The sequence below is a fragment of the Equus asinus genome, chromosome 5, assembly GCF_041296235.1.
Source record: "Equus asinus isolate D_3611 breed Donkey chromosome 5, EquAss-T2T_v2, whole genome shotgun sequence".
Classification (NCBI taxonomy): domain Eukaryota; kingdom Metazoa; phylum Chordata; class Mammalia; order Perissodactyla; family Equidae; genus Equus; species Equus asinus.
Window position 1 is genome coordinate 103,891,556 of NC_091794.1, and position 23,595 is coordinate 103,915,150.

Here is a 23,595-nt window from a genome sequence, read left to right on the forward strand (position 1 = left end):
ATTTGAAGACAAATACATCAGTATTTTAATATATAATATTATATACTAACACATTTTTGTCAACCTAAAGCACATGTTTTTCTCCTGATTTTAAAAGAAATTAAAACAATTTTGTAAGCCCCTAAAAGTATGGTGGTCCCCAGGTACTGTGCCATTCACCACCCACCCAAAGGGTCACTAAGGTTCTTCTGATTCCACCACAGGAACCCCGCTGATTGCAGATTGCAGGGAGGGGTGTGTGTGTGTGTGTGTGTGTGTGTTTACATATGCCTATGTGTATTATGCGTGTATGCATATATATACATAAATACACACACAGTTGTGTGTATTTTCTATTCCTGTGTAACAAATTTTCACAAAATTAACAGATGAAGCAACTCCCATTTATTATCTCTCTTCCCGTGCGTCAGAGGTCCAGGCACAGCATAAGTGCCAGTCAAGCTATCTGCCAGGCTGTGTTCTCACCTGAAAGTTTGGAGAAAGAATCTGCTCCCAAGCTCATTCTGATTGCTGGCAGGAATTATTTCCTGGTGGCTGTAGGACTAAGGTCCCCGTTTTCTTGCTACCTGCTATTCAAGGATCACTCACATCTCCCGGGGCCTCCCTCAGGAGGTCTTTGACGCATGTCTCTCATGACACAGCTGCTTACAGCATCACCCAACCAAGGAGTGACAGCCCATCACCCTCACAGACACAGCCCACCGGGGGAGGGAATCTTGGGGTTGTCTTAGAATTCTGTCTGCCACAAGATCTCCAGCAAATATTAGTAGCTCTGTTCCAGGCACTGTTTTGTGGAATTCATACAAATTTTGACACTTTTGAGGTAGATGGTGATATTACACTCTCCCCATGTTACAGCTGAGGAAACTGACACTCAGGAGGGGTCAGTATCTCGCCAGGCTCACAAAGCCAGCATTCATCGGGCAGAGGGCAGTGGTCATCTAGGAACGAAGAGTTTTCTTATAATTTTTAGTTTCCTCGCAATTTGTTAATACCACCAGATTGGTACCTCACCAAAATTAGTCCCTGTCTGCTCCTACTGGTATTTGGTGGCCCATCCCCAGGAGCAAATGATACGCGAGTGGGGCTTGAAATTCACTCAGCTACCTTCGGTTGCTGCAAACTCCAGGGCTTTGGTTCTCAAACCTTAGCATGTGTCAGAATCACCAGGAGGGCTTGGTGGAACCCCGTTTATGGGCCCCACCCCAGAGTTTCCGATCCGGCAGATTTGAGGTGGGGTTGAGAATCTGCATGTCTAACAAGGTCCCGAGTGACAGTGGTCTGGGACTGACTTTGAACACCACTGCACCAGGATCCTGATCCTCAAACCACCTGCAGCAGGAGCTCCTCAGGGTTCTTGTTGAGTAGATTAAACTGGCCAGCCGTGCGACCTCACAAGCAGAATTTCTGGGGCAGAGCCACGAGTCTGCATTTTAAACAAAAGTCCCAAGTGACTGAAATGCTGAAGTCAAAAAATCACCCCAAGAAGGATCATCACCCCCGAGGTCTCTTGCATGGCCAAAGTAGGCTTGACTTGGAAAAGTTCAAGACGTCCTAGCCAAAGGGAGAGCTGACGGCAGAGCCACGAATAGCAGGGTTATTCTTATCATCTCCCCAGAGGCCACAAGAAAACCAGCCGGCTTGCGAGTCCTTGAGAACCACCTTGCTGGAAAAGGAGAAGCCCTGGAGGGGACAGTGTAGCCGCACAATCAATTCCTGACCTCGCATCGCCTAGAACTCTCCTAGGATCTAACGAAAGCCTTTGCATTCGCGGGGCTAGCGCTGGGGAGCGAGTAACTGCTGCCTCCAGGCGCTCCACCGTAGGCCGGGGGGAGCTTGAGACTCCCGCCACGGAGACCAAACCCACAGCACAAGGTGTCCGGAAAGATCCACGTCAAGACCCACCGCCTCCCACAGGTCCCTGCTCGACCAGAACACCCCTGAGCCTCCACCTCTGGGAGCCCCTCCCCTCTCACCTGCTGATCCTCCGTTGTTGCCAATGTTTGTCCACCCGAGCAAGCAAGCACTAAGCCCCACAATGCCCTGTCTTGAGGAAACACTTAGGTGCTTAGTAAATTCCCCTCACAGTCCTCATATAGCATCACGGGTGGTTCCAGCGCCCTCGCCTCAGCCCCCATGCCCAGCGGGGCGGTCAGGCAGAGCTGCAACTCCAGTCGAACCCAACTCCTGGACCAGCCAGCTTCTCTTCTGGTTTCTCTGTGGTGCTTGGCCCGTAGGTAAATCTTGGATGGAATTAGAGAATTTGTGTTAGACGGGATTTCATTTTTACAGCTAGGGAAACTCTAGTCAACCCTTCATCAATTTTATCTGATTTTTTCCAACGCACGTCTTCATTTCCCCTTTAGACAAGCAACAATCCTGCGGGTGTTAACACAGACCCGGGAGCAGGAGGAGCTGGGCCCTCACCCCAGTCCAGCCCTGGAAGTCGAGGTGACGGGAGGGTATTAAATGGCGCCTGTTTATCCTGTCAAGTGACAGATTCATATAGTCTTTGTCAAGTGTGTGCTTACATAGGAATTGGACAGATCACCAGCTCCGCAGCCACCAAAGCAGCCCCATAAACCAGGGTTTTGAGAGGACCCGCAACGGGCTCCTCAGGCCTGGGAGGAAAGCGTGGAGCTCTCTTCTGACCCAAGAGAATGGAGGTCCCAGGTGCTCACCAGGAAGAGGGCTTTCTCTGTGCACCAGGGGCTCCGCTCAGAGGCTGCCTTTGGTCGCTGACATTGTTCCTCTAAGACTTTCCATGCACTTTTGATCATCCTCATAGTGCCTACCTTATGAAAATACCATCACCGATTTGCATAAAAACTGCAGTTTGGAGGTTGTTGTTAAAATAATAGTAATAGGGAAAAAATAACTTGACCAAAGTCACATAATCAATAACAGCAGAGCACAGCTCAAACTCAGATGTGACACCAAACCCTTGCCCTAAACTTCGATGCTCTTGTGGAATCACTTAGAAGGGACTTCTGGGGGTCCAAATGCAACCCCAACTTCCGGCTGACAACCGTCTTTGGCAGTCAGTTCTTCTCGCTTTGCAGAGCGGTGTCGTGCCTTATAAAATTTTTGACTTGGAGGACATAGCTTTCTACTCAAAATGTTTCTGCTTGAGCCTCCGAGGTTGTGGAGGTCGCGGGATGGATTTTAAAAAGAGGATTTTCAAAATGACAGGATCGTTACAGCCCTCGAGAGAAGCAATAGTCTCCTTTGGCATCAGAAAGCAGGAGAATCCCCACCCTCCTGAGTCGACCGTGAAGGATTATAATCTCTTTCCATATGGAAAAGCCTCCAGACGTGAGGTGGGAGTTGACACCATCTGAATGGCCAGTCCGAATGTCCGCTTTCAGGGCCCTTCCTGGTCAGCCATCCCAGCTCGCAGGGGTGAGGCTGACAACCACCATGGGGTTTGAATGAGGGCTCCCCACACTCAACACTTGCAATGCGTTTCCTAAGGCCAGCCCAGGAAACGGGCTAGAGCTGCTGCCGGTCTCCCACCCGTATTTCCATCCCTGGCAATCCCCATCCCCCTTATTCTCACAGGTCTTAGCTCAGACAATCTTTCCACAAGGCTGGCAGAAGTGTTCTCCTCCCCTTATAAATGCTTAATTAGTCCCACTACATTTTCAAACCAGGCTTTAATCACAAGACGCCAAGAAAGACATTTTATCCTGAATAAGCCAAAGTAATGAATATTGATTTGTGATTCTCTGAAGATAATGTGGACGGAGGAACAGGTGGGCAAGAAAGCAGGTGCAAGAACACCATTTAGGGGGAAAAACCCTGACGGAGCTAGAACAGACCCAGGCAGATTCTCTCTCATTCTCAACCTTTCCATCCTCCAAGACCAGACTCGGCCCTCCCCTCACCACCTGGAAAGAGAGGGAGACCCACTCCTCCCTCCTGGTCCTCCTGCCCCTGAAGGATGCTCCCGCCTTTCGTAGGTTTACAGACATTTTTAATGTCAGGCATCCCAGGAGGGAGAGAGACCCAACGAAGAGTCATGCATTGAAATTGCCCCAGTGTGGCCTGGACTGTAATCTCCCTTGCAGACACACACTTTGCTGTTGCTGCTAAAGACCCAGTGCAATTAAATGGTGTCCACCAGTCGCCCAACTCAAGGTGGATGCTAGGATCCTCAGTCACCTTGTGTTTGCATAAGAAACTTCCACACCTAAATTCCACCCAAGGGCCCGTCTTTTCTCCCGTAGAGAGCTCTCGTAGGAGAAGGTACCTCCTTACTGTGCTGACCAGCAGATTTCATCCGTCTACAGGTCATAAGAACCTGGAGAAGAGCAAACTTGCAAGTTCTACCCCCTTTGCAAAAGAAGGCAGCCCAGTGAGTGGCCTTGTCCTTTCTCTCTTGGGTCTTAAAAAACTCATGTTTACTTTATGTTCTCCTCCAGCTCACGGAAGTCCTAACAGCTGTGTCATTGGAGTGAGCACAGGTCCCACAGCGACAGACTTCTGCAACACGGCAGCTTCTGCGACTCAGTGTCCTAGCTCAGGCCTGTTCACCACTTGGGAAGTTTATGACCCTGGAAAGTGAAGCGCAGACCTCACAATTCTTTAATCTACCGAGGGACCAGATGATAGCATAGGGTTCTTCTTGTGCCGTGCTGGGCTCATTTACCAGTGATCACCTCCTTACCAAGAAAGGCTGCAAAGGCTCCACCAGCTGCCTTCTGGCCTCAGCATGGCCCCAAGGGTCTACTCACAAGGGTCAGTGGCCACAAAGGAACTTTTGTTTAAATTGGGGACAGCCAGGGTGGTACCATCTGACAAAGTGGGATTTTTAATGAACACTTAGTACTCAGGGGAATGAGCCATTTCAGCTGGAGCTTTCTTAGCCAAAGAGTCGTCAGGCCCAAGGGCTAAACTGGGGCCTCTGGCAATAGGCTCTGTGCAGGCAAGCCTGCACTCTTTTGAAACCCTCCAACTTTCTCATGACCTTTCTCATCACCCTCAAAGGCAACTGGCTGGTCCTTCATGCTAGAGCAGGCAGGAGAGTCTTTCCAGGCCACCAGACAACATGTTAATGGGGCCTGTGTTGCACTGGCAGGCCAGCCTTCTGAGCTACCCACATCACTGGCTCCCCGATGGACCTAAAAATAAACTATGTCTTCACACAAAACAAAGTCCAGGAATTCTGCTTCAAGCAGAAAAATTGACCGGTTGCTAAAACGTGGCCAGAGCTTTCTGTAATCTAAATTATTCCATTTCTGCAGGCCAGCGGAGAGCAAAGGCTCTGGACGTGGTCTGCTGTGGCTTCTACAACTGCTAATCTGTATTAGAAATTTGTGTATGGGTATCGCTTTCTTGAGACCCCAGTGATCCTCCTAGAGAATCAACTCTAGTTTAGGATGAGCGCATCCTCTTGTTCTCTGTGAACTACACAATTTCATAATCTCCCCTGGCTTGGGCACCAGAATTACCATCTAAGTCCAAAAATGTCGCAGTCGGAGAAGTTAGTCCCAAACCCATTCAGAAACTTCTCCTTGGGAAATTGAGCTTTCTCCAGAATCCAACTTGAAGGTGGCCAGACTAATTCAGTCTCATGTTTCCCAGAAAAATTTGAAGACTGGGTGGGGATGGCAGAAGTTTGGTTTGTTTGTGGAAGGCCTGCTGGACAAGGAGATAATATCAATGGCTCCGGGGACCAGTTCCCTCTAGAATCTGCCCCCAGAGAGGAGGAGGGCTTGGACCTGAGGGTGGCAGGGACACAGGTGACGCCAGCCTAGGTCATTGCAGGACCCCTCCTTGCTTACACACACACAGGTACACACCCCTCAGAAGGCCCTGTCCTAAATTCTGCCTCTCCTTCTGCCATGTCCGGGCCTGCAGCCCTGGGCAGGAATCTTCTCTGCCAGCCCCTGCCAGCTTAACACTGAATTTAGGTCCTAGATCTCACTCTGCCAAACCCCTGACACAACTCTCAGGGGACTTCCCCAGGGGCCACTCGGTGTCATTGTGGAGAGACCCAGCATGCTGATCCCTGATACCGGTGGGAAAGACACAAAGCACATTCCAGCCTTCAGTGGAACTGTGGGCCTGGAGGGGGTGCCCTGTGGTTCTAGAAAGTTCCATTTAAGGTGGAGATAAGCTCTCAGGGGGGAATTCCAGCTACCTTTCCATCAAGTTTCCAGACACTAACTGGGAAGAGGGATACGACTTCAAGACAAGTAGAAACAAAAACCACCCACGTAGGCTGTTTCTTTCCCCTGGGTTAACGGAGCCAGGAAGCCATCATTTACCACTTCACACTTTACCTCAGGGCACAGGGAGTTCCACTCTGCAATGGTCTTCCCACGAGCTGGTGAGTCTTAGTTTCCAAAGAGCCACAAGAAGCATGACCTAGTAATCTCTTGGTCCGTTTGTCCTTTGCCAGGACAAAGATGCTAAAAGCAAATCCATAGAAAAGGCAGATCACCTACAGAGAAGGACTCCAAGATCAGTAGAGGCCCACAGCAACCATGGAAGCCAGAAAACAGAAATATCATGCCCAAAATGCTGAGAGGAAAATAAGCCAACCCAGAAATCTATCTCCAGCTGATGTCATCCAATAACATTGGCCAATAAAACTCCAAAACTTTTGGAGGTCCTTCCACAGAGTCCTTTCTGTGGCTGGTCCTGGTCTCCACCATAGCCTGGGCCCTACCACTGATGACCAGCTCACCTGTCACCAGCCGGGTCTCTAGAATCCAATCTTCAGACCTTGGAGTTCTCCCTACAATGCTCCCAGCTTAACTGGGGTGGGGTGTTGCCTGCTGGAGGCGGGGAGGAGGTGTGGGGGGCTCTCTCCCTCAGACACCACTTCCTTCTTCACCTGTCTCAGCACTATAGGTTTCCTCTGTGCTGATGATGGTGTGTGCTGGTGCCCGATGTCCCAGGGCACATCTCAGCTCTGCCTCCTGCCTCCCCACCCTCCGCTCCTCTAGCTAGACCCACTTCGAGTCCCTCCTCCCAGCCCTTTGGACACCTGCTTCATTTGGAGCACCAATCAGGAGATGGACCTTGCCTTGTCCCTAAACAGACCTTTCTCCCTTCCCTGGTAGACCTCTTGGTCTCCCATAGCCCTGAGGGGTTGCCCACGTGTCCCTTCTGACCAAAGGCCAGGAGTTCTGACCATTCCTGGAGCCCTCTCATCCCTGGTGCTCCTGACTGGGGCTGCCGTCTCCCCAGAGATTCAGAGGGCCCCACGGTGTAAGTTCCTTTTGAGATTCACTTCTCATCTTGGAATAAGGCCAAGACTCTGGCCTTTTCGAGTCCCCAGGAGCATTCCTTCTCAGAGCAGCTTGCAGTCCCTTTAAATCTCTCCCAAGAATTGGCTGTCTTCCCCCAGCCTATCACCCTTCTGGTTCCCTGGACCAGTAAGCAGGGAAAGCACCTCCTCCCTCTCCCCTTTACTCTAGTCTCCAAACTGGTCCCCTTTTCAAGTGTCCTAACTAGTCCTCACTCTTTGTAACAGATAATGACTTCAAGAAGATCAAAGAGAAGATTTCAAGTTTCCAGAAGTCCCAGAATGCAAGCGGAGCCGAGCCTGGGCACTCGGCTGCCCTCACGGCTTTGTCTTCTTCCTTAGCTGGGAGCCCTCCGGACGGATCTTCTCCTTGGTGTCCGAGGCTGGGTCCCCCTCCTAACGACACGCTAGACCCTGAAGATTAAAACAAAAGGTAAATACAGGCACTAGAGGGGACAGCTGATACGAAGGACCAACGAAAGCACATTTACCTTTCCAGGAAAAGCCCAGACTATGTCTGTTCCAGCTAGCTTATTCCTTACATCCTTAGAAGGATAGATGAGATCGGAATTGGTCAAAGGAGCTGACGACCAAAAGAAAGACATTGTGTAAGACTACAGTAAAACAGGAAATGGGTTATTCATCAAGGTCTAAAAGTCACCACTATAAAAGACGAGGGAAGGGTGGGGATCCTAATACATCACTAGTACTAGGATTATTTTTGCGTTTCCACAGCCTTTTACAATCTCCCCTACTCCAAATATCACACTGTCAGTTTCAGGTCTTCAAGTGATCCTTATTGCTCTGGGGTTTCCCTCTGACCATGTGGAAACACTCCTCGCTTCCTTCTCGCCTAGTGATTTGCGCTGTGGGCTGAGCCTCACTCACCCACCAGCCACCTCAGAGGGGGACCAGCCCTGAGGAATGTGCTTTTCTTTCCGATCTGTTAAACCCACAGCCGCTCCATTTCATCTGGGAAGAGGTGGGAGAAGCTTGTCCGGGTCCGAGCTTTGCCCTCGCGTTAAATGTTTATCTGATGAGGAGGAGATGAGCAGAAACAAATCTTGAGTTTCTCAGAAGCTGGTTCAGGTAACCACATTGGACCTAATGAGAACAGCCCACAGGAAGTTAAGCTAGTCAACTCGTGTGTCCAAGAACGAGACCAAGTCTAAAGGCGAGGTTTACCCCGGGCAAGAAAAGCACCTTTCTCGTCCCCTCCTTGCTGGGCTTTGGTACCCCCTAGACCAGCTCCCAGCAGGAAAATCTACCTGCTGTCATTTTGTCCCAGCATTTTCACCTCAGCCGAAAGTTGGCATGTCCTGGAGCCTCAGGATTATGTTCCACCTTTATTTATATTCCCCAACTGCTGCTAAGTCTTATCCAGGTTCCCACAGCTAAGACGAGGGAGAAAACACCAATAGCTCAAGAAAAACACATTTATCACAACGCCCAAGGGTCGGCTATCTCACAAAGGGGTGCTCAGAAGCCCCAGGGCTGGGACGCTACTTGGCCCCAGCAGACCACGTTTGTTGTATAAGGGAATATGGACAAGAACCAGAGTTGGGGCCTCCATCAAAAGCTTTTATTTTATTCAAGGAAAGGCGAGGGAACAGGATAACAAAGTAGGAATACGACTGAGGCTGGAACAAGAGACCTGTTAGTGAGAACTCGGGCTTAAACTGGAGATCCTAAACTGGGGGCCCACAGGCAGGACACAGCTGCCTGAGTCCGACCCTCTGGAATGGGAAATCTTTCATCAGGTAATGCACATTCAAACATCGGGAGGTTTCGCAGGAAAATCAAGACTCTAGGTTTCTCTTGGAGAACAAGATCCGGCCACACCGGCAACCCCCACAGTAAGGCTGAGAAGCTGCGCCCAGCTCGCCTGACCTGCCTGGCTCCTGTTTTCAACCAAAAATTTGCTTCTTCCACTGACTGTCTTTTAACCTTAAACTGCTTCCTCTGAGATCGGATGCTCCACTTTTCCTTTTAAGTAAAATTTGAATGTCATTTATGCAGCTGCCCCTTATTAAGGCTCACCACATCACTGATCACGCAAACAAGGTCTTGCTTGACAGTGAATGCAGATGCTGTTACTAACTATGCCGGAAAGACAGACATGACCTGGGCTCGTCCCAGGGAAGCTGGGTCCAGTGTGAACCTTCTTTAAACACCCTTCTGCGACTGGTGGATGGAAGTTCTCGTCCACGTGGTGATTCCTGGCCTTGCGAGTCAAGGAAAGAACAAATATTGAGTTTCAGGGTTTTTTTAAACAGCAGTGATTAGCAGAGGGAAAAAGTAGCAACTTTTTACTGGTCCCAAAGACATGACTACAAGGAATGTCTTAATGTGCTGATGCGAAATCACAATAAGCACAGTGTTGTGAACTGAACATGTGTGCTCCCAAAACTCATGTGTTGGACTCCTAACCCCCAGTGTGATGGCCTTAGGAGTGATTAGGTCGTGAGGGTGGGGCCCTCATCACGGGGATTAGTGCCCTTCTAAGAAGAGGCACTCTTCTTTGCTCTCTGCTCTCTGCCATGTGAGGCTACGAGAAGACAGCCCTCTGCAAACCAGGCAGAGGACCCTCACCACACACCAGATCTGCTGGCACCCTGACCTCAGGCGGCCCAGCCTCTAGAACTGTGAGAATTAATTGTGTTTTTCTTTAAGCCACTCAGTCCGTGGTATTCTGTTAGAGCAGACCAAACTCACTAAGATAGCAAATATTCATAGACTGCATTCTGTGCCAGGCACTGTGATAAACACCTTATACATATTTACTCATTGCCAGACTCACCACAACTGTATGAATTAGGTAAACTATTATCCTTACTTTATAGATGAGAAAGCTACAGCACAGAGAGGTTAAGGTACTTGCCCAAGTTTACACAGCTAATGAACAGCAGAACAGGGATTTGAACCCACGCAATTAAGCTCTTAAATCCATACAAGTAACCATGTGCCCCCACCTCTGACAAGTAGGTCTCTGGAGAAATAAGTCAATGAGAGACCAGCTGCTGCTTCTGATGAAATGACCTGTGGGAAGTCTGTGCTGCTCACAGCCAGGGCTCCTGCGCATGCTGCTTATTCCAACACAATACGCACCCAACTTGTTCCTGCTTTCCCTCATACAAGCACCAAGGGCGGGGACTTTTGAGGTCAAGAGGTGGTCCAAGGGGTGCTGCTGACAGTGCCTGCATCCTAAGGAGATCACCAGGATGCTGAGAAAACCCTACCTCAGCACTGAGGGTGGGAGACTGAACAGGGAGAAGATGCTGGAAGAGAGCAATGAGGAGCCAGTGCCCACCACTTTGTCCATTATGTCCAACTAGTAGACCTCTTTCCCTTTAAGAGCCTAGGAGTCCTCAATTTGACCAGCTCAATGGACTATTGGATAAACTGTTTCTCCCACTGCCCTTGAGTCTACAAGCTAACCTGAGGGCTCCGAAGAATTAGTCTTTGAAAGAGAATGAACGTGACCACAATTTTGCTTTGCCAGACCCCACTAACACCATTTCATCACGCAAAGAACTTCTCTTGAAGATGACAGCCATCCCGTAAAAGGACAGGTGATTTGGCTTGAAACAGACGTGTCGGTGCCTTACTGATGAAAACTGCAACACTGCCGACACCGCATGAGGCGTGGAGAACTCAAAGGCAACCAAGACGAGAGTTCCTGACCCCGGGCAGCTCAGAGTCTCATAGAGAAGGCATCGATGAACAGGAACCACAACACAACATGGATAGTACTGTGGAAACACGGAAGACGTAGGTCACTCCCCCTTTAAGCTACAAACTCCCGGAAGGTGGACATCAACTCGTTACTGCAGATTCCACATTCATTGGGAAAAATTTATTTGCTGGCCCAGATGTTCAAAAATGTGTCTGGAGCTGAATTCCTGGAGGAGCTGGGAAATTTGACAAAAGAACAGGAATAAGAAGAGACCGTGGATCCACATGGCTGGAATTTGAATCCTGGCTCAACCACTAACTAGTTAAGAGAAACACTTCCCTTTATGGGCCTCAGTTTCCTCATCTATAAAATGGGGATGATTTTATTTGCCTTACAAGGATGTGACAAGGATAAAATTAGGTAACATGTAAGCACCGTCCCTGAATAAGCATCCAGCAGTGTCAGCTCTGCTTACGCTCCATTGCCAGCAGTCGCTACAATAATTCCTCGCCTAGAATGTCAAAACATATTGTTGTTCCCACAAGAGTAACAGCCAGGTAAGAAGCAAGTCCTAGATAAACACCTCTTTGGGATCTAAAAGGAAACCTTAAAACTGAGTTCCCATTCCCATAGATGGAAACACAGGAAGCCGGGCTCTTTCCTCTCTGCTCATCTTCATCTGTTTAACTTCTGCAAAAGCACCCAATGTGCTCAGCTCACAGCAGATGCCATAAATCTCAGTTCTCTCCTCTCTTAGCTATAAATACAGCAAGTGGCTTCCAAACACACAGAGGCTATACGTTCAGATGGGTCCCTATATTGTTCAAAAGGCAGGACAGGGGTTCAGCTGGCAGCTTTCAGCAGGAACAAGGTAATAAAGTCAATAGATGACCAGACCCAGGCTCCAGGTATCAGGCTGACTTACGAGAGGGAGAGACAGACAGACATGGCTTGCATATGTTTGAGTTTCTACAAGGCAAGGAGCGGGAGACTGATCCATAACTGATGTCACAAATGGGGAACCTTGGTGGCAGCTGAGGTGCAACCCAGGATTGCTGCAAAACGGAAGCAGTCCAGGTGTTCACGTCGTGTCACCCTCCTGTCCTCTGCTCTCTTCCACCCTCCCCCTTGAGCCAGGCCTGGAGGCATGCGGTGTCAGCAGGACATATTGGACAGAATGACTTCAGACATTCTAGTCAAGCAAAGCAACCCCGTGAAAATGCTGGAAATGCTGGAAATCAACTAGGATGACACGGGAGCAGCTTAGCAAGTCAGAGCAAGAAAGGAAGTCCCCAGGAGCCATGCCCTGAAAGTTGGGGTCCCCCAACAAACATTTGTCAGGCTGAGGGGTGAGGTAAGAGCCCTTAACAGAGACATAGCCGAACACCAGGTCAGAGGGGCACCTGGTCACATTTTGGGGGCCAAGGGGCAGATGGACAAGGAAATTATTCAGCTATACAGAGATTAACAGTACGCCAGCCTGAGACTCTACTGCCCTTTCCCTCAGATTTCCGCCTAACATCCTCAGTAAAGTGGTAGAAACCAGAGCGATGCAGGAGACTGAGAAGTCGGCCAGTGGCCTGCCTGGGAACGTGGCCTTAAGCTCCCACCTGAAGGAGGTCAGGCAGGAAGACTGGAGAATGGCAGCCTCCATCGGTCACACTTGCCTGGCCAGGCTAACTTCCCACCTACCATTTTGGACTACAGCAGGGACCAAAGGAAAGGGAAAGAATTTTGGGCAGGGGGATGCGGGGTCAGAAAGAGAAGAGAATTCAGTTCATAGGACTAATCATTCTGAAGTGGCTGAAGGACCTTGGAGAGGAACAGGGTGGCAACAGCCTCAAAACCCATGAGAGAGCCAGAACGCGGCTCTCCCCTCCAAGTCGTTGAGAAAGGCAAGACAGATTTTTTAAAAGCCCTTGCAGAAGCCACAGGAGTGCCTTTTTTGAGCACAGGCTGTGGGGTTGGCTGACTGAGGTTTAAGTCCCCACTCTGCCGACATCTAAACTTCACCCACTAAATAGGAAACGCACCATCTCCCTGCAGAGCGACCACGAAGAGGAGGCAGACGTATCTTGCCCAGCCCACGTGCTACATCTGGACACACAGTGGGAACTCTATTCTTACTAGAACTTTCAGATCTACTCTAAATGCTTCCTGAAGCAGCTCCTGCTCGGAGGAGGATACGAGAAAACAAGGCACCACGTAGCAGCAAAAGTGCCAGCAAGGAAGCAGAGTCAGAACCAAACTCTCAGGCTTGAGCCCTTTTCCATTGTCCCACACAAGTTATGTTTACCCCCATTCTGTGTGACGTATGTTGGACTAGGGCAGGGATCAGCACAATTTTCTTCTGCAAAGGGAAAGATAGTAACTATTTTCAGCTTTGCAGGCTACATGATTTGGTCACAGCTACTCAACTCTATTTTTGTAACACAAAAGTAGCCACAGACAAAATGTACATGAATGGGAGTGGCTGTGTACCGATAAAACTTTATTTACAAAGACAAGTGGTGGGCCAGATTTGGCCCCAGGGTTATAGTTTGCCAACCCTGGTCTAGGGCTTTGGGGTTCATCCAAGTTCACACAGCCAGCAAACAGCTGAATTGGGACTGAACGAGAAAGAAGTCCATACTCTTTCCGTGACTCCCCCGGACCATCACAAGCTCACCACCACTAACTGGGTCAAAGATCTCGTTAGCTTCCCCCAGGCCCAGTTACGCCTCTGTTGTCAGGGGTCTATCACTGCCCTCCTTACTTCAATGTGCCCTTTTATGCTCATCCCCCCACCTCCACCCCACTAAGCATCCTTGACTGCTCCATCTCTCAGGAATCAACTTCTCCTCCTAAGACATGAGATGCCTACAGATACAAGGATCAACCCAAGTCCTCACTGGGGACCACACACTGCTGGGGTTAAAGGCACAGTCTCGGACATCAGATGAGGATTCCCATTCCCCTTTCGCTACTTCCCAACTGCGTGACTGTAGGCATGCAGGACCTCTGAGTGTTTCCTTTGACTGTGGAAATTGTTAGGATTTTGGAAAATTAAGATAGTTTATGTAAAACATATAGGAAGAGTTGTTCAAAAAATGGAATCCCGAAAGGCACACCCTCTATAATTCTCTCTTCCTCACTATGCTTTGCATTGACCACCGCCTAGATCACCATTTTCTTGAGTAAGGACCGTGATTTAATCTTCAGATTCTACGGTTCTTGGCACCGTGCAGAGAGAGCGTGTAGGAGGTGCTCAGTGAATATGTCTGACTGACAGCTGCCTCTCACTCAGAAAGAGACATGGTTAACGCAGCTGTAAGCCCCCGGAGTCCTGGAGTCATTCTCACGTACATCTGAGATCTCATTTGTGATACCGATTGGATCCATGTTTGCTCACAATCCTTTCCACCTCCCAATTGAGTGAGCGCTTTTGACTTAGAGGTTAATTATTCCCTTTTGCCTTTCTTCAGAGACAGCATTCTCCCTTGAGACTGCTGGTCATTATTATTCCACATTGCATTGCTCTCTTGCCATAAAGAATTGTTTTTAAAAAGGAGACAGAGGATTTCATGGCCTGCTTTAGGCCTGGGAGCCTCCAGAAACTTGGAGAATCAAGCCACAGGGGCAGCATCGAGACACATTAGATACCCAGTCTGTCTCCCCCCGAGACTTCAGAGAAGTAGAAAGACATGTGAAACCTCAGTCCAGGAAAGCCCCCAGCCCTGCTTCTCGTGTGGAAGTAGGGGCCACTGAGCCACTGTAGATCAAGCAGTCCATGGACACGTGGAGGGGGACAGCCTTGACCTTCTGGACAAAGCAGCATCAAATTGCGGGTGGAGAGGGCAGTGCTCAACGCTTCGATCTTCTAGAACTGAGGGAAGCTATGCTACTCTCTGCAAACAGAGATGCCTCCACTGGCCCATGGAAGGATGCTTGCCCAGCACCCCCCACGTCCCCTAGAAATACTCATAAATTAAACGAGTGCTCTCTAGGTGCCGGGCACTGTTCTGAGGTTTTCTGTGCATTAACTCATTTAATCTTTGCAATGACCCTATGAATAGTGCCTACTATCCTCATTTTACAGATGAGGAAACTGAGGCACAGAGAAACTAAGTAACTTGTCTGAGGTCACTCAGCTTATGATAGGTGAAGCTGGGACTCAAACCCAGGCACTCCAACAACAGAGCCCTCGTTCACCCACTCCACGAGCCTCCTCTCTGTGCGCACACACACCCCATCCTTAGAAACCAGCTCCAGTTTCTCTGCTCTGTTGCACTGGGCTCCTCTGAACTCACAGAATCGAAGGCCTGGATGGACCAGGCAGCCTCAAGTTCAGTTCTCTTATTTTGCAGCCAGAGATGGATTCCCAGGGGGAAAGGGTAGGGGGTCTACAATTTCCAAGGTTATGTAGCCTCCCAGTGAAAGATCAACACCCTCAGCTCCCAGACTCCTGATACAGTGCTCTTCTCACCGTCTTCCAGAGACTCACTGCCAAAATGCACAATTAACACTTTAACACCCAAGAAACCATTGGAGAAACACGTGGTCCTTTCTCCAAGAACAGGAATGAACTCTGATAAAGCAGAGAATCAGGCATTCAATTTCTCATGTGACTCCAACATAATCATAAGCACGGATCAAGTACCAGTCTGTGGGCTCCATCATGGTGACCATTTACGCCAAGCCATTCACCCGTCCCTGGTTTTCTTTGTGACCAAATGCACATCCTGGCAAGATGGCTGGCACAGGGTCAGGCTGCAGCCCACACCAAGTTTTCCCTTCTCTTTACAACATGAGCCTTTAGAAGACAGTCTTGAGCCAAGACCAGTGAGGAATCCCCATAGCAGAGCCAAGGGCTTGGAGAGGCTGCCCGGGGCAGACACTGTCACAAGCATCTTGTTCATACCTTGGTGACTAGAGAAGCGTGACTTCACCACCACTCTGAACAACAGGGAGGCGCAAGCTGATGGGAAGACGAGTAGTCTGACATTGGCATCTGCCCTCAAAAGATGACCACAGCCACCACGTCATCAGATCCCTCCTGAGGCGCCTTCCCTCGTCCTCCGGGTGCCACAGAGAAGAGATGACGAGACAGAGACCAGCGCCCTCACTCACCCTGCCCAAGTAGCACATTCAGTCTCATGGCATGTCCTAAAAACTTCAAAGTGACTATGCCAGGCAATCACGTCACCGGCTAGTTGAATCTCAGATTCCAAATTACTGATCTCAAATTCCAAATTGAGGGAGAGATGCAGACAGACACACAGACGCACGCGTGGGCCTCCACCACTGGGGACCCCGGTTCCCACACAACACGCTTCCTACCTGCTTCCATAAGTTGGCACTGCTGACCGAAGACGTGGGAGAAGGTGACGGGGCCTGTGGCAGAACTGGATGTCGCCAGTGTGGATTCCATGGCTCTTCTGGGGTCTTTGGTGTTGGTCATGTGGCAGCGTCCAGACCCCTGAGAGTGTCCGAGTGACAGATGATGTCGTTGGTCTGTGGCTACCTGTCACTTCCAAGAAGATGTCCCCGCCCCCAAAGTTTAGAATGTTTCTTCCTGTCACCACCCACTCCTTGCAGTTTTTCTCGAACACCAATCAAGGGAAAAATGAAACCCTGTAGGGTTGGGCAGATCTGGGACAGCTGCAGGAGTTAGATGCAAAAGAAAATCTAAGTTTTACCCAACAGGAGTCGTTTCCTCTTGTCTGGGAGGGGTGACTGGAATTCAGTCACCCACTCTGGCTTCAGAAGGGGCAGGGTACATGGAGCTGCTCAGTCTGGTGGCCTGCTGGAGAGAGCCGGTGCCCCAGCCACGTCCCAGCGCCAGCTGGAGGAAGAGCGCTGCTGGCTCCGCGGCGTCTCCTTCCAGGGAGGAGGGCAGGGAGCAAGGCTGCCCCAGGCTCCCCAGGGAGCTGGCCCTGCAAGCCCCGCAGCTCCGGCAGCTCCAGCCCTGGTCTCTGTCCGCCTGGACCTGGAGCGCTGCAGTCCCAGGTCTGTGCGCCCCTGGGCAGCCAGCAGCCAGACGCAGACGAGGAGAGCGGAGAGCGGAGAGCAGGCGGGCGCAGCACAGGCACTGGGCAGCTGGGGACCGAGGCGTCCCTGGATCATCCTTCACTCCGGATGCCTTTCCCTCGCTGCGTCCCCCTCCTTGCAGGGCTGTGGGGAGGGGAATGAGACATGGCTAAAGAGCCCCTGTTCCCACCTATGGCAGGGGGCCCCCCAGCCCACACTGCCCCCCGTTTTCCGTGATGCAGAGGGCCGTTACTTGGAGATATTCTGGATGCAGAGGGAAGTGCTAACTCAGCCCTGCAGGCTCCCGGCTGCTGTAACCTCTTCATGCCCACAGCCGAGGAAGTGCCAGCCACAGGAGAGGAGAATGCCAGCAGTGAAATGCAAAGATCAAATAGAGATGAGATGGAAAATGCCACACGTCCCCCATGGCACTCTGGTGACACAGAGGGAGTCTGGGTGCTTCATCTTTGCCAAACCAGACCTATTCTGTGCAGAGAACAATCAGTCCCCCGCTCAGACCCCAAAGGGGCAGTTTCTCTGGAAAAAGGGGAGGGGAGGGAGAAATACCTTTCACATGATTACAGCAGCTGTTTCAGTGATCCCGCATCTTTGTTTTGCTATTCCATCTGCCGATCACAAAGGTGCTAACTTTAGAGAGACGCTGCATCAGCAGCAGCCAGCATTTTGGATACTTTCCTTGGGGATCCGGCTGCAGCATCGTCAGGATGCTGGCAGCAGCACATCCACAGGAGAGAGAGAATGTGATCCAGCCCAGCAGCAGAAATCAAAGCACCCACGTCTGTTTCCCCAGGAGGACTTTGGTTGAGAAGCCATTGGCCTATTCGGTACTTGAGATACAGAGGGAAAGTTCCAACTGATTTGTAGGCCAGAAAGCCTCTCAAACAAAAGCCTTTTCCATTCGAGCTCTTTGCCAACAAGATGTACACTCAGTGATGTTTGGAGGGTTACTTGGGATGGTTAAGGCAGAGGAAGTTGGGATGGTAAGGCAAGGCAGAGGAAGCCTGGAAATACTTCCAAGAGTTCAGTGAAATCTACTTCGTGTTAATGGTTTAAGGTAGCTTGAGCTGTTGCGTGTCCCTTTTCTCACATAGAACAAGTTCTTTTCCAAGTCATGAAATTGTAGGACATCAGAGACCATTCCCTCTGACAACTGAGGTCTAAGACGATCAAGGACTAAGGTCGGGAGAAGACCAGATCTCTTGATAACAGCAGAAGCTCCATGCAGGACAGGAAATGGATTGGCTTCCCATGTCTGGCTGGCTGTGTAAGCTTTAATGCACCCTAGCAATGGACTGCTGGGCTGCCACTAAAGAAATCCAAGGTGGGTTGTGGGGAAGAGGGGGATGAATAGGAGGAGAACACAGGATTTTTAGGGCAGTGAAAATGCCCTGTATGATACTATAATGGTGGATACATGTCATTATATGTTTGTCCAAACCCATAGAAAGTACAACACCAAGAGTGAACCCTAATGTAAACTATGGACTCTGGGTAACAATGACGTATGCAACGCAGGTTCATTGGTCACAACAAATGTACCATCTGGTGGGGGATGTTGATCATGAGGGAGGCTATGCATGTGTGTGGGGAAGAGGTATATAGGAAATCTCTGTACCTTCCTCTTAATTTTGCTGTGAACCTAAAAGTGCTCTAAAAAATTGTCTTTTAAAAAAAAATCCAAGGTAAACTAGCAATTCAACCTGCAGATGTCTTCTGTTTGGAAAACCATGGGTTTTTCCCTCCTTTCTCTGTACACCTTGTCCATTTCTTCTCACTGCTACCTGGTGTTTCTTATACTAAATCTACCACGTTTTACTGTCTGCTCCCTTAGCATCAGGCACCTGGGTTGCCCCCTATGCCCTGCCAGTGTCAAGAACATAGTCATGATGCCACCTAATGGTTAATCATCAATATATCACTCAAGTCAGGCCCCTGAGAGTGAACGAGAGGAAGCGCTATGACTATTACACCAGGCTGAGCGGTATAAAGTGGGAGGAACGGGTCTGTGCAAGAGTTTCCCCGGCTGCACACCCGGGAGTGGAATTATTCAAAGCTATATGCAAATTTGATTTCCTTAAAGCCGGCCAAGTCCTACTCAAGAGCGGCTGCTGGTTCACCCTCTTGCTGGGTCTGCACGTGGCTTCCCATGTCCCCACATTTGCCAATAACTACTGTTGGCAAAAATTAGGAAGCTGGGCCGTCTATTAGGTGTAAAGTTATAGTTCTCTGTTTTGATTTGTCTTCCCTTAATGACTCATAAGTCGAGCACTCCTTGAGAAGCTTATTAACCACTGAGGCTTCCTCTTCAGGAATTTTCCTGTTCGTAGCCTTTGCCTATTTTTCCAGGCATTTCTCTGTTTTCTGCCTTTCTTGTTGATCTGCACAGGTCCCTTGACTTGGCTAGATGTTCGTTCACACTTTGCCCATATATCCCCCCAATCAGTCATCTGGCTGATCGTTTTGCCCATAGCCTCTTTTCCTGACTAGAACCCTTCATTCTAACGCGGTCAGCTCCATTGCTTATGTGACTTATAGTCGTTTGTGAGTCTTGCTGAAAACATCCTTCCCTACTCGAAGGTTGCAGAGCCAGCTCCTTTCTAGTTTTGCCTTTCACACTTAGTCTTTATCCATCTGGAGCTTTTTTATGTCTGGTATAAGGTAGGGTCTAGCTTAGTTTTGTTAAGATTGTGAGTCAGTTTTCCCAAAACCATCTTTTCCCAACCCATCCTTTCCCCACTGAGGCCCACTATTATTATCTATCAAGTTTCCACATACGTGGGTCAGTTCTTAAGCTCTCTTTCGTTCTGTTAATTCCCCCATACTATGCTGTCAATGTTAACATTTTAGCATTAGTGGCCAACATTTTAAGAAGTCTGGATTTCACATTTTTCAAGACAAATCAGATTTGATGGAGTTGAGGCTGTATGTCTCCTGCTAGCAATCAGCTAGAACAGCAGATGCCCCCTTTATATGGGATGCGTGCCTTCCTGTTCCACCAAATCTGTCTGCATTCATTTACAGGACAAGCCAATTCCTTATAGAGATGTGTTCAGGTATCAAAAACATCTTCAAAGATAAAGGTCAAAAGAAAACCACACCAGAGAAGACATTAACCGACTTACAAGACTCTTGTTACATCTGTGCTGATAAGATCATTTCTTAAATATCTGTTTGCCACCTGATACTGTGCTAGCCACAGGTAGACGGAAAAGGGGTGGGACATGGAAAGAGGCAGAGGAGACAGTGAGAGAAACAACACACAATCTCTGTGTTCGTGATCAACACTAAGAATGAGTAACCACAACAAGTGGGAACATATTGTGAATTATGGGTCATGAAAGGTCTTGTCGCTCCAATCTGGGCTAGGGCTAGGGCTAGGGCCTTCAGGGCAGCTTTTAAGGGAGGAAGCATTCAAGCAGGATCTAAGAAGAGAAGTGAGACTTGCATCAGTAGACAGAAAAGATGGGGTGGAGGGAGGGGATTTTGGCACAAACAAGTCATTTGGGCAAGGCTGGTTTAAATGTCCTGTTATACTGAAAAGCTTGTCAAGTCCACTCAGGGCTCTTTAGATTAGGAAAGATATACATTAATTAGCCCTACTTCAAATCAATGGTCCTATCTGTATTTTTAAGATCTCCCCTGGTACGTTTTCAGTCCTGTAGACTTTACGTTGACCTAACCCAGAGGGCTCCCTTGAGTTTGCTGAGACTCTTACTTCCAGAAGAGTTCAGAGCCAATTCTCTGACCGATCAGGCTCAGTGCGTCAGCTCTTATCACCCACAGTTCCCAAGAGGTGCAGAGTACCACAGCCGGGAGTTACAGACAGGTAAAGGCAAAGTGAAGAACAATTTAGGAAAACACGACGCTGAGCTCAGTGCAACTGGTTTTATGATGCTTCACATCTCAAAGCAAAAGATCACTAAGTAGAGGCTGCCACGTGCCATGAGCCATACTGTGAGCTCCACAGACATTCTCATTCCATAACAGGTACGAACTGCTCCCTCCCCAGATGAGAAAACCCGAGCTTAGTAAAATTCCAGTCCTTTGCCCAAGATTACACAGCCAGAAAATTACCCAGCCATTAACAGGTAATCTACAAGATGAACAGTTCTACTGGTTCTCTGCTTTGCAATTAGGCACTATGTATTTCATCGAAACGTTGTGCTGTCAGCATGTTCCACAAAGGCTTCCATATTGACTCAAGCTGCCCAGAAAGTCACGATAAATCTCTTTATTTTTACAAAATTTTTAAACAGTTTTACTGGGATACAATTCAAATGCCATACAATTCACCCATTTAAAGTGTACAATTCAGTGGCTTTTTGTACATGCATGAATATGTACAACCATCAGCAGAGTCAATGTTAGAACATTTTCATCACCCCAAAAAGAAACTCACACACTTTTGCTATCACCCTCTGCACACATATCCCCCTTAGCTTAAACAACCACTAATCTTTCTGTCTGTGTAAACGTCCCTATTCTGGATTTTCACATGAATGGATTCATGGAACACTTGTTATACAATCATGACCTGATGCAGTACTAGGTACTAAGTTATTCCATCAACCTGAAAGGTAGCAAAGGCTAAAATAGTAATGGGCTCAAAAAGGAGCTTAATTAAATTTATAAACAAATTCACGTGGAAGGGTAACCCTTCCTTTTGCTAGAGTACTCAGTGATCAGTAAATTCGGGCCAGAAAGAGATAGTATTGTCCTTATATTCTGTCACAACAGAACCTGCAGAAGTCAACATAATGCTTCTCTGGAGGAATAGGTCTTAAATCTCATCAAAGTTAGGTCTTAAATTATTTCTGTAATTTCATATATACATTCCAGTACTAAATCAAAAAGAACCAAATTATCTACTTTCCTTCCTTCCATTCTGAATAATTCCATTCAATCCAAAAGATGGGACAAGATAGACAGTTAGAAATCCATGCGCAACGTGTGGGTGGTGAAGCCCAATGCTGAGTCAGAACCCAAGCAAGATAAGGGGCATCTGTAAGGTAAGGAGGGAGTCAGGAGGGTCGGAGCCCAAGGAGGTGAGGAAGGCATGAAACGGAGAGGCAGCAGCAGGAGATTGGTTACATATGGGGTGGGGGGGTGGGGGTGGGCTGAGCAAATAAGTAAACATATTGAAGATAACAAGAGACAGATTTCTCACTGTTACAGAAGAGGGAAAAGCTGGAATGAAATTTATGGAGTTAAATAGGAATTATAAGTACTGGTGTGAACTCATGGTTTTCAATCTCTATATATAGCAAAGAAACAGATTTAGATTTAGGCGTGTGCGTATGTGTGTAGCATGTCGGTGTATACATGCTGTATTCCCTAATTCTGTCCCCTAGGAGGGCCTGTGAGCAGTGACACCCTAACCGCAATAAGATTTCACAGAAACCAAGATCTAGGTTCTAAAAAACATTCTTGCCTGAAAGGAACCAGAGCTGGTTGATTCCAGGGCTGAGGCAAGGAAGACACAAGAAGAGACTCGCATCTTGTTCAGCCGTAAAGTAAGGAAATGCTCAGAGATGGATGGACACCTTCCAAAAACACACAGAAACCAGCTTAAAGGGGCTCCCACCGGCCAAATCAAGGATAATTTAAGCCTAAAATATGATAATAATGAATTTAACTCATTGAATACAAATCTATGAGTCTATCTGGATGGATAGATGGATGGATGGATGGATGAATACATACATATTTACATAAATACATAAATAAATGCATAGATAGATAAGAGAGAAAGCTCTTCTCCACAGTAGAATGCCAACCAATAAATGTACTCAAAATGATATAATTGGAAAACCGCCATTTGACAGCCATTCAAAGTTACGTCAGGCAAGAAACATCAACGAATGCTAAAACTAGTAGATGAAAGTTTAATGAGAAACAGTAGACTTATAGTCTCAAACTATGTCCCTACAAGATATTTATTATTTACAAAGAGAAAAAGGAGTGAATTTACAGTGGGGAAACCTGATTAAGACACCATCTTAATCAAGTGACCAAAGTTAACATCATCAGTAATAGAATAAATCAAAACCATGTACCATTGAATAGGGTGCCATGAGACGAATTCAGCTTGACTTCTGCAATATTCCTAACAAAGATCTATTACATGAATCTAATCCTGGGGAAATCAGAGAAACCCAAACTGGGGGACATCCTACAAAATAACCGTCCTGATATCTTCAAAAGGGGAAAGGTCATAAAAGTTTGGAAAATCTGAGGAGCTATTCCAGACTGAAAACGACTAAAGAGGCAGGGCAACAAAATGCAACCTGTGATGCTGAATTGCTCCAATAAAACTCGAATGGAGTCTGTGGATTATACAGTAACGATGGGGTGGTGGTAATTCTTTGAGTGTGATTGTTGTACTGTCGTTAAACAGCCAAACGTCCTTGATGTGTAGGAAACGCATCCTAAAATATTTGGGAGTGATGGAGCATCATGACTGCAACACACTCTCAAATGGCGTGCAAGGACAAAGGTCTTTGTACTGTTCTTGCAGATTTTCTGTAGGTTTGAGAAAAATAACCAAACATAACAAAGACAACATGACCAAAGCAAGAGAAAGAGATGATTGAAGGAGAACCAAGGGTAATGCAGATAACTCCAGGATCAG

General features: G+C 48.2%; 1 protein-coding gene across 2 annotated transcripts in view; it reads right to left on the minus strand.

Annotated features, from left to right (window-relative positions):
* KAZN (kazrin, periplakin interacting protein) overlaps nt 1-17,187 on the minus strand; it is a 1,021,370-nt gene extending 1,004,183 nt beyond the window's left edge. Inside the window, exon 1 of one of the 2 annotated variants that reach the window (XM_044769729.2) lies at nt 16,254-17,187. In XM_044769729.2, coding sequence (XP_044625664.1) covers nt 16,254-16,374 — 121 coding nt within the window. In that variant the 5' untranslated portion in view covers nt 16,375-17,187. The remainder of the gene's footprint in view (nt 1-16,253) is intronic. The other variant, XM_044769730.2, reaches the window with a different exon arrangement.
* Between the last annotated feature and the right edge of the window lie 6,408 nt (nt 17,188-23,595).